Source organism: Lachnellula hyalina (assembly GCF_007821495.1).
Source record: "Lachnellula hyalina strain CBS 185.66 chromosome Unknown contig00148, whole genome shotgun sequence".
Taxonomy (NCBI): Eukaryota; Fungi; Ascomycota; class Leotiomycetes; order Helotiales; family Lachnaceae; genus Lachnellula; species Lachnellula hyalina.
Genome location: NW_022157262.1, coordinates 2,329 through 12,234, shown reverse-complemented (window position 1 = coordinate 12,234; position 9,906 = coordinate 2,329). Strand labels below are relative to the sequence as shown.

General features: G+C 47.1%; 3 protein-coding genes across 3 annotated transcripts; 2 read left to right on the top strand and 1 right to left on the bottom strand.

Moving 5' to 3' along the window:
• Positions 1–2,637: 2,637 nt before the first annotated feature.
• On the bottom strand, positions 2,638–3,734 carry LHYA1_G007085 (3beta-hydroxysteroid-dehydrogenase/decarboxylase isoform; the record flags this gene model as incomplete). Its single annotated transcript, XM_031152017.1, has 2 exons — positions 2,638–3,531; positions 3,570–3,734. The coding sequence occupies 2 exons, from the start codon at positions 3,732–3,734 to the stop codon at positions 2,638–2,640; spliced, it is 1,059 nt and encodes a 352-aa protein (XP_031002830.1).
• A 782-nt stretch (positions 3,735–4,516) lies between these two features.
• Positions 4,517–5,839, top strand: mcr1 (NADH-cytochrome b5 reductase; the record flags this gene model as incomplete). The annotated part of the gene is made up of 3 exons (XM_031152016.1): positions 4,517–4,669; positions 4,795–5,218; positions 5,268–5,839. 3 exons carry the CDS (start codon positions 4,517–4,519, stop codon positions 5,837–5,839), a joined length of 1,149 nt encoding a protein of 382 aa, XP_031002835.1.
• Positions 5,840–7,328: 1,489 nt separating this feature from the next.
• Positions 7,329–9,701, top strand: LHYA1_G007083 (uncharacterized protein; the record flags this gene model as incomplete). Its single annotated transcript, XM_031152015.1, has 1 exon — positions 7,329–9,701. The coding sequence occupies one exon, from the start codon at positions 7,329–7,331 to the stop codon at positions 9,699–9,701; it is 2,373 nt and encodes a 790-aa protein (XP_031002833.1).
• Between the last annotated feature and the right edge of the window lie 205 nt (positions 9,702–9,906).

Genomic DNA, 9,906 nt, shown 5'->3' with positions numbered 1-9,906 from the left:
GTGGGTGTTTGAAAAGCCCTGGCTATCTTCAAGGGTTCGGTCTCATGATTCCTCTGAAGAAGTGGCATATTCGGAGTTCCAGTTCCTTATGAGTGAACAGATATTGCATACAAGCTCCGATTCCTGATTGTACTCTTCACAAATAATAAACATGGTAGTGCTCTCAATGGTGATTCTTCTCTTGGCGGCTCAACTCGTCTCGGAAGAGATTAGGTCTCTCCTCTGTAGGGGACCCCGCCAAACTTCCTAAAATATCCAAGTCTGTTCTTGTATGTCCGGCCCAAGATCTCTCCCGATTGCTGGCGCGTCTCTGTACTACCCGCCCGCCGCCAACTCTTGCTCGCGCAATTTGATCGCTCCTCTCTTGTTCTTACCTAGCCCCATTCTCTGTCTGCGCCCTAAGCGTTTCGCAGACGCGGTTGAGAATGCGAGAATGCGCCTTTTGCAAGGGTTTTTTTTCGCAGCAGTAATAGGAGTAAAAGAATAAGCCTCAAACTTAGGGCAACGCTTCCCAAGGAACAAGGAATGCCAGATTGAAAGAATAGTTGAGTCTGTGTTTGTCCAATGCAACTATCAAGTCTGGACGAAAGAGAGGGCATGGTAATTTTGCGGGACCGATCCGTTAGCATTAAACACCGGCTCAACACCACACCACACCATCTACCAGTACTAGTCCTCAACAACTTTATCACATCACAATTATAACTTTTCTTTTCTTCGCAACCAAAAGATATATTCTCAAGAGTATCTGCAAATACAGATATTCGAATTTGTACTTGATTCACCCAGTAAAACGGACATTTCAAAGTGTCCAAGGCTTTTACCCACTTCTCGATTTATGGTCCTTGCCCTCCTAGTAGAAGGGAAGTGCTTGACACAAACGTCGACGCCCGAGGAATCCAGCCTTCAAGACTTTCCGGACTGAACGACCTATGGCGACCACTTCATTATTGCGATTCGGTGAGCTTCCCGTTGAGGTACGGCTCAATATATGGGACATGGCTATAGAGCCTAGAATTGTCGAGACTCACTGTAAGCCATATTCCCATATAAAGGTGCTATATTTCCGCTGTGAGCTCCGGAGCTGAGCGCCGAGTCAGGAGCCAAAAGAACGTATTTCACAGTATGTGGAATCCCGACTGCTGAGATCGACAACTCCCGAACTCTTTAGCTCCTTCTCCAATTCATCTTTTTCTCGTACTAATTCTTCGGTAGGGAGTAGTGACAAGGGCTGGGCGTTCAAAACCTATCCATCTCCCCTCTTGAGCATCAATTCAGAGTCAAGAGAGGTCGCCCAAAAATATTACCTCGATGAAAGGCTCGTGTTGCCTGAACACAGATATAATTGCAACCTTCGGCCACCTCTTTTTTCACGCCAAGCCTTTTTCCACCACGAGGAAGACACCCTTTACATACCATATCACTCTTCATGCTCTCTCAGTGCTGGAACGGCCGTTGTAAGTTAAGCCAACCATCTCGGTTTGAACCTTGCGCTAGATCTCCTCAAGAAATGTCTCATAGCCGCTCGAGTGTCTGCTGTGCTTGATTTCATGTAGGATTCGACCAGAGAACAATACTGATATATGGCCAGGATGCATTTCTTCTCAGGGTTAAAAATCCTGAACACATCCGCCACTTGGCCCTCTCATTCCCATTGCACAAGGCTGATCTAGAGTCTCTCAGCGGAACTTCCCAGCACTCTCAAGCTGATTTGGACAAGAGCGTCGAGTTCTTCAAGGAGTTGCAATCAAGAGGACGCTGGCGAGTGCCTCTTAAATTGAAGACTCTTACGTTGGTGTTTGCGGATCCCGTCATGTTCGATGGCAGAGCCTCTGCCGGCAAAGGAGTTCGTGCCTTCTCCGAAATTGAGACTGGAAACGACTTTCAATTGAAGCGAATGCTACTTGATGCCATTACAGATTGTGAGAATGTGTTTCGACTCACTCGTTCTGCACCAGGTCATCCACGAGCGTCTTGGGGAAATCCAGATTTTCAGTTGAGAATTGCGGATCGAGGAGACTTTCTTCCAGAGGAATGATCTGTAGGCTTTTGAGATATTTGATGTCTCTTGGGGTACGGGAGGCAAGATCGATCTGATATTAGTCAATATCATAGGACCACTAGAAGACTTAGTACGTATGAAAGTGTTCACCACTGAACCGCATTGATATAGCACGGTGAAGAAGGGAGCATGACCAAGAATTAATAACGTTCTGTCGATTCCATTCCACCGAGCACTCAAGGCTCATTATTGAAACATAGGGAGTTCGACTGTTCGAGACTCCTTCTCACAAGATGAAGGTCCAGAAGCAAGTTGAAATGGATTCTTGAAAAACAGTTGGCAGTTGTCGGTTCTGAAGGGTAACTCTTAACATATATCGCTGGTTCTCGAGGCCGTTTTAGAACGCTATTTAGACAACATAAAACAATTAGCATGACCATGACTTGTCACTTCCTAAAATATTCTTTCAAATACGCATTCCATTGCCTTTGTATTCGAAAATGAGGAGTGTACTTGTAGTTGCGGTGATTTACGCGACGCAGTAAGAAAAAGCTGGATAGTAAGATCAATTGGTGAAATATCTAATAAATTAGTTATGCGGCTAGAGTTGCTCCATAGGTATCCTACTAAGTGGCCTACCTCCCCTCTGGATGACGTGCAACATAGAAATCGACGGTCCTTTGGATCCCTTCTTGCATAGAAACCTGTGGTCTATATCCTAGTCTCTTTTTGGCTTTAGAGATATCAAAGGTTCGAGTCATCGTGAGATACTTGACCATCCGGCGGTTGACTACTGATTCCTTGCGACCGAAACTGAACACCCAAGCAGCCCATTCTAAGATGATCACAAAATAGTAGTAGGCAGTCGCGGAGACAACCCATATGTCTTCTTTCTTGACTGTATGACCTGCTGCAGCGCCAATAGCTCTTGTGTAGTCCCAGAATGGCCACGGATCATCATTTGTGATGACAAAAGCCTCTCCATTAACCTTGCTATCTTCCGGCACAGGTTCAGTAGCTGCAGACTCTCGGAGAAGTGCTTTTGCTGCTAGTACATGCGCATAAGCCGTATTGCCAATATATGTGAAATCAAACAAGTTGGTCCCGTTTCCAATCTGAAACTTTCCGCGCCCAGCTCGAGCATTTCCAACCAACTGAGGCGTGGATGTTGCGTCTCCCTCGCCAAAGAGCATAGCAGCGCGGATGATCGTCGTGAGCAATTGGTTCTGTTTGTTCGCGGACAGGATGATCTGTTCGGCTACAGCTTTCGTGTGTGTGTAGTACTCTGTTTGCTCGGGTTCGAAGCATAGAGGGACGTCTTCTGTGGCATTGACTAGGTCGGTCATATTGTTGTGGATCACGGATGAGCTCGACGTGTAAATGAGGGCCTTGGTGACTCCGATTGCTCTGATACATTCGAGGAGCAAGGTGGTTCCATTCACGTTGACTTCGGTGTAAAGCTGGCGAGTGTTGGCTTGAACCATCAATTTGGGTGAAGCCGTGTGAAAGATTACGCGAGGTTTCACCTCCTGAATTGCTTGTAGAACTTCATGGCGGGAAGAAAGACTGCCCTCGAGATATTTGACACCATCAATTCGATTGTTTTCGTGTTGATATCAAGCACCGCAATATCAGAAGAAGAGGAGTCCTCGACTAACAGTTGGACGAGGTGGTGACCAAGACCGCCACATCCGCCAATTACAAGCACGGGACTTAATGAGGGGAAAGACATGGTAGATATTAGTAGATGTTGAAAAATGATCAAAGTAGGTGTGTTTTGAGGGGTTTCGATTATGCCGAAAAGAGAGCAATGAATCCTGATATGAATGTGCTTATATAGGTAGGCAATGGTAGAGTTGGGGTTGGCGTTGGTTACACGGTGCTCGTGTGATCTCGATTTCGTCTAATGTTGGTGAGAAGTCCTGGTCTGTACCTATGAAGAGCTTTCCACCCTCAATACACATTTCAATTAAGGTACTACGGTGTAAGGTAAGGCTGAGCGATGCGAGCAAAGTGAGCAAAGCCTGCTCAAGTCCCATTTTCGAAGAAGCCCCGAGTGGCCCTTGAATGACACCAGCACAGTACTCTCGTCCCTCAAGGCTACCAAAATGTACCATACACCATAAGCGTTCTTCTCAAGTAGCCCAATACGAGTATTTACATAGAGCTCCAAATTTGGACATGGAGGCAGGATAGACGGAACTGCATAGCACTGCACGATGGGTATGGTACTGAAATGCCACCAAAGCAACAAAGAAATGGCGGTGTTGAACGCAAGGCAACGAATGCGGTAGAGGTGAAGTAAGGAAGGGATATAACCCGAGTATATATATATTTCATAGATGGCACTCGCGCAGCCTAAGGTAGCCTTGCTAGGTCTTCGTCGTACTGTCTCGAATCGCATCTTCAAACACTGAAGTCAACATAGGAGATCTTCCGTCCTCACTGATATTGACCTTGGAGAAGAGGGAGAGGGGCCTGTCCCATTTCAGACTAGCGGGAGTTTCCGACGTCATGGTACGCGAGGGCCAAATCCTACCATCTTTTGAAGAACTTACCAAGCTTCTCCCTCCAAAGCAAGCGACCTTCAATCCTTTCACACACAGTTCTCCAATTTCAATCATGTTTGCAAGACAGGCTTTCCGAGCGGCTCAGCCGTTGAAGACCGTGAGTTGTCTATTTTGAAGCTTATGTTGGTCAATATCCAGTCGAATGCGCTGTTCACAATCTACGCGCCATTCGCAAACCCAATCAACGTACAGGCTGAATACAAAGCTAATAAACCCGTCTAGCAATACCGTAGATATGCAACGGAACCAGCAAGCGGCGGCTCGAACACATTACTCTATGGTGCAATCGCAGCCGCTGTTGGTGCTGGAGGCGGATACTATTTCTACAACTCAGGCGACAATGCATCGAAGGTCAGAAACGCAGCTAAAGATGCCGAAGCAAAGGCCAAGGAAGTCGTTGGGAAAGGCAAAACACAGGCAGAAGGTGTTGCTAAGGCCGCATTAACCGGAGGTGACCAGGGCTTCGTCAGCTTGAAGTTGGATAGTGTTGAGAACATCAACCACAACACCAAAAAATTCCGTTTTGAGCTACCAGAGGCAGATCAGGTCAGTGGCCTTAGTGTTGCATCTGCTGTCATTACCAAGTACAAGGGCCCAGAGATGGAGAAGCCTGCCATCCGACCATACACTCCAGTCAACGACGAAGGTATGAATATAGCCTCGAAATATGACAGTACTGTGCTAATCCGGTGCAGAGGAAACGGGATTTATAGATCTTCTCGTCAAGAAATACCCCAATGGTGTAATGTCGGAACACATGCACAATATGAAGCCAGGTCAGCGACTCGACTTCAAGGGCCCGATCCCCAAATATCCATGGACGGCCAACAAGCACAGCCACATTGCCCTGATTTCTGGAGGAACTGGAATCACTCCCATGTACCAACTTGCCCGCGCAATCTTCAAAAACCCAGATGACAAGACCAAAGTTACCCTGGTCTTCGCAAACGTCACAGAGGAGGATATTCTTCTGAAGCAGGAATTCCAGGAACTCGAGAACAAATACCCACAACGTTTCCGTGCATTCTACGTCTTGGGCCAGCCACCAAAGGAGTGGACCGGTGGAAAGGGCTTTATCAACAAGGAGCTGCTAAAGACAGTCCTCCCTGAGCCAAAGACGGAGAACATCAAGATTTTCGTTTGCGGGCCACCGGGCATGTACAAGGCCATTTCTGGACCTAAGAAGTCACCTTCGGACCAAGGTGAAATTGATGGAAGCATTCTTCATGAACTTGGATACACCAAGGACCAAGTCTACAAGTTCTAGATTTGACGAGACGGCGATTGCTTTCTCCAAAATTTTGTACAAATACATAGATAGAAGGCATGCAAGATGATAGACCACAAGACTTCGGCTCTTCCGCAGATTCTAGACTTCAAATATCCTATCTTCCTTCCGTAAGAAGCAAAGCAAAGCTTATCAACTCTTATTTGATACAACTAATAAGCCGCATCAGATATGGGGAAGCTATTATAAGCGCCACCTGGACCTTCTACGATAATGAGTTAGTGCTTTTTGCAGTGAATAATAGCAGGACTTTATTTCCGTTTTATCTCTGCTATCTTCTTCCCCCTTCTCAATTCGCAAGTCGACTTACGGCAAGCCACTTGGATGCATAGGATATGGTTGGCGGGGACAGCATATGAATGTTACCCTTGGAATTTTAATTTTGCTCAAGGACCAGTCGGAAAAATCGACTCAACCAAAGAGTAGAGAAAGGAGAATATTCTTTCATTTTGTCGAATATAAATATCATTCTCCACACTTGGTCTAGTCAAATAGCACCTCAGCCAAACGCATTCTTGTATCCTCCGGATCCCACTCAACATATTTACGCTCTTGTATTTCCTCCATCTTCCGTTTTACAAAGGATTCCATAGCTATTTTCTTAGCCGAGCTTAGAAGATATAGCCTTGTGGATATCCTCTGATATATTAGTATCCAAAACAAAGGTTTCGTCAGTATTGTCATTGACGGCGTTGAGGGCAGTCGACATTGAGTGCTGATGTTGGATAGACTTTATAAGATAGCATCCTAGCTCAGAATTCATTCCGTGGAAAAGGACTGGGGCAGTTGGGATATGGGTTCGCTTCTCGATATAGCTGGCAGTTGCAGCCTTGATCAAGGTCTTCTCCTTAGGGAATTGGGCGAAGCACGGAATGGGTCTTCGAACTACGGTATCAGAGGAGAAGCCTTTAATCCGTAATATATACACAATGTTATACCCGCCAATATTCATTGGAGTGATCCAGGTTGAAGGACAATCAAACTTTCACTTGCTAATGCCTCCACAAGGCAGATTGCGGATCTCTAACGCAGCTCTGGCTGCACCTTTTCCCATTACTCATCATTCTTATCCCATAACAGGCTGTCAAAGTCCTCCCGAGTGTCTTCCATAGCTGAACCACTTGTAATCTTTGTTCTGAAAGCGGTGACTTGATAGGAAAAGGGGGAAAACGTTCTGCGGGTCCTCTTTCTTGAAGTTCACAGTTAGTAGCGACGGCGAGAGGCGTTTGTTGTTTCGTTATAATTGGGTCTTAGTAGGCGCGTTTGTTAAAGCGTTTCGTATTGTCGATTGGCATGCTCGACTTCTCACGAGCTGAAAGTCTTTCTCGGTCTAGTTCATTGGTGGCGTATATTTGCATATGCCAAGATTCACCAGGCTGCCAGCAGGGGGGCGGGTAGGTATATATAACCTCAAAGTCGATCGATCAAACGATCTTAAATTTTGGTTTTCATATTACTAGCGTTAACTATGGCGACTACTTCTAATGAAAAACCACCACTTTTGAAATGGGTGATTGAGGACCCGGAAATCTTGCCAGAAGATAGTCCGTCTTTCCTCTGCGCTGTGTGCCGACGCATCAACTTCAAGTTCCTTATCTTCACAACAAACCCGTGGCAAGCTGTCAAGGAAATCCCCTTGGATAGCTTCGCGAGAATTCTGGAGAAGCAGAGTTGTGCGTTCTGCCGATTGGTGAAGCAGACGGTTGATAATAATTTCGGTGCTGGCGTTGTGCCGGTTGAGCATGAGGGAAAGGCGATTATGGTATCTATGATTTCTACTATGAAGGTAGTGGATTTGTCTACACCGCATGAGCTGCTGTTATGGCTTAAGCCCAATCCCTTGCCCGGTAGGGAGACTCCACCGCTGTTTATCCATACTGTTGATACGGGCTACTGGCTCAATATCAAGGAAAAGGGCCGTATCGTTCCATCGTCGCAGATTGATTTCATGCTACCTATGTTTTGGAATCGGAAGTGTCGGTACCACCTCTCCCCTGTTCACGAGGACCATGCGTCACAGACGGATAGCTATAGTCTCCCTGTTGGTTTCCGGCTTATCGATACAAAACAAATGTGTATCGTGTCTGCTGACTCCACTTTTCAATATCTAACGCTTAGTTATACGTGGGGAACTGGGGAGACACTTAAACTGCTCAATGAGAACTTTGACGAGCTGGCACAGGAGAATGCGTTATCGAAATACGAGCATCTGATCCCGCAGACGATCAAAGACGCCATGTATTTGGTGCCTAAACTCATGGATCGGTACCTTTGGGTAGATGCGCTCTGCATAATCCAGAATGATGCAGACGACAAGCAAGCGCAGATTTCAGCAATGGATCAGATCTATGGCCATTCGGTCTTGACCATTGCAGTTGCGTACGGCGAAGGAGCTGAGGCAGGCATTCCCGGCGTACGGCCGGGTTCTCGATCTGTGATGCAAAGAGCGGAGACTATTCAAGATATCTGTCTGGCGAACCGACCATGGTCTTTCGATAAAAGTGTTGGGGAATCTAAATGGAATACCAGGGCGTGGACGTTCCAGGAGAGGATCTTGACCAAGCGAACTCTGTTCATCACCGAGCAGCAGATGTTTTTCAAATGCGACCATGTGGCCGGGTGCCAAGCGGAGGATCTCGATACCAAGTTGCAGGCTCGCAAACCGGTGACATATCCGATGGAAGACACGGGCAAGGATACCATCCCGTCACGGTGGAGCATCAATATCGTCACCTACCAGCGAACCGTAGAGTCCTTCGTCACTCGCGACCTCACGTACCCAGGCGACATGCTCAATGCTTTCGAAGGCATAGCCCAGAAAATGCGACCGATCTTCCGCAGCAAGTTCTTATACGGACTCCCTCAAACCGAGCTCGAGTATTGCTTGCTGTGGGAGCCATGGGGCGGTCACCTCCGGCGCCGTCGCGACCCGGAGACTGGAAAGTCCATGTTCCCTAGCTGGAGCTGGGCCGGTTGGATGGGACCGGTACGGTTCCATCAAGAAGAAAAGCTGTCTCGCGTGAAATGGGTTGATGAGTCTGGCGAGATATTCACAAGTGATGAGTACCGTGCGCCGACCTCCGCAGACACCAAAGAGAAAATGCTAGAATGGCGAAATGAATGGGTGGAGAAAAGGACGAGTTCTGGATTTCGGTATTTCCACCACTCCTCTGACCCGGATTCCTGGTTTCGCAACCCCACAGCTCCAGAAGCAGAGCGGCGTCCTGAAGCCCAATGCGCCCCCGAGACTGGACATCTGCGTTTCTGGGCCAAGACCGACGATCTTAAATTTCCAGCGGATTGGCAGCCCCCGAAAGATACGGGCAACTCTCCACTCTGGGAGTTGAAATTGGCAGATAAAAAAGGGTACAACTTTGGATATTTCCGAGTCCCAGTAGAACTACTTCCTACTCTGGGCATGCGCGGGAAGTCCTACGGCATAGTCATAATAACTAGATCTCGACATAGCCATTCGCACAAAGAAATCCGGGCAGTGAAAAAGGAACCGCTGGAAAAGCCACCTACGCTGTACAGTGGCGATGGGGCAGAACTCGAGAAGCCGTGGAGTGAGAAATCGCTCGAGGAGTATGATGACGAGAAGGAGATAACCAATGAAGAAAACTTCTTCCCGGACGAATTGGACAGCCAAGATGCAATGTGGGATTTGGGTTTTGATAGACGGAGATATGATGCGTATAAGCCGTTTCCTTTGTATGAATTTTTGGCGGTAGAGTATATTGAAGGGATTGCTTATCGGATCGGAATTGGAAAGATGCATATTGATGCTTGGCAGCCGGAAGAAGAAGAGAAGTGGAAGAAGAAGTTGATTACGTTGGGATAATAGACTAATAGCAAGATTTCAGGCTCCATGTCGGGGTAGTAAGAGTAAGGAGATCCTTTGTGCTTTTGTATCTTGATTGGATTTCAAGGGGTTCTGTGATCTTTGGGGTTCAATTAAGGGTGTTGACATCTGCTGAGGCAACATGTGACTCAGAACCCATATTATCTGGAGAGGCTGACAAGAGGAATGAAGAAACAAACTGCGG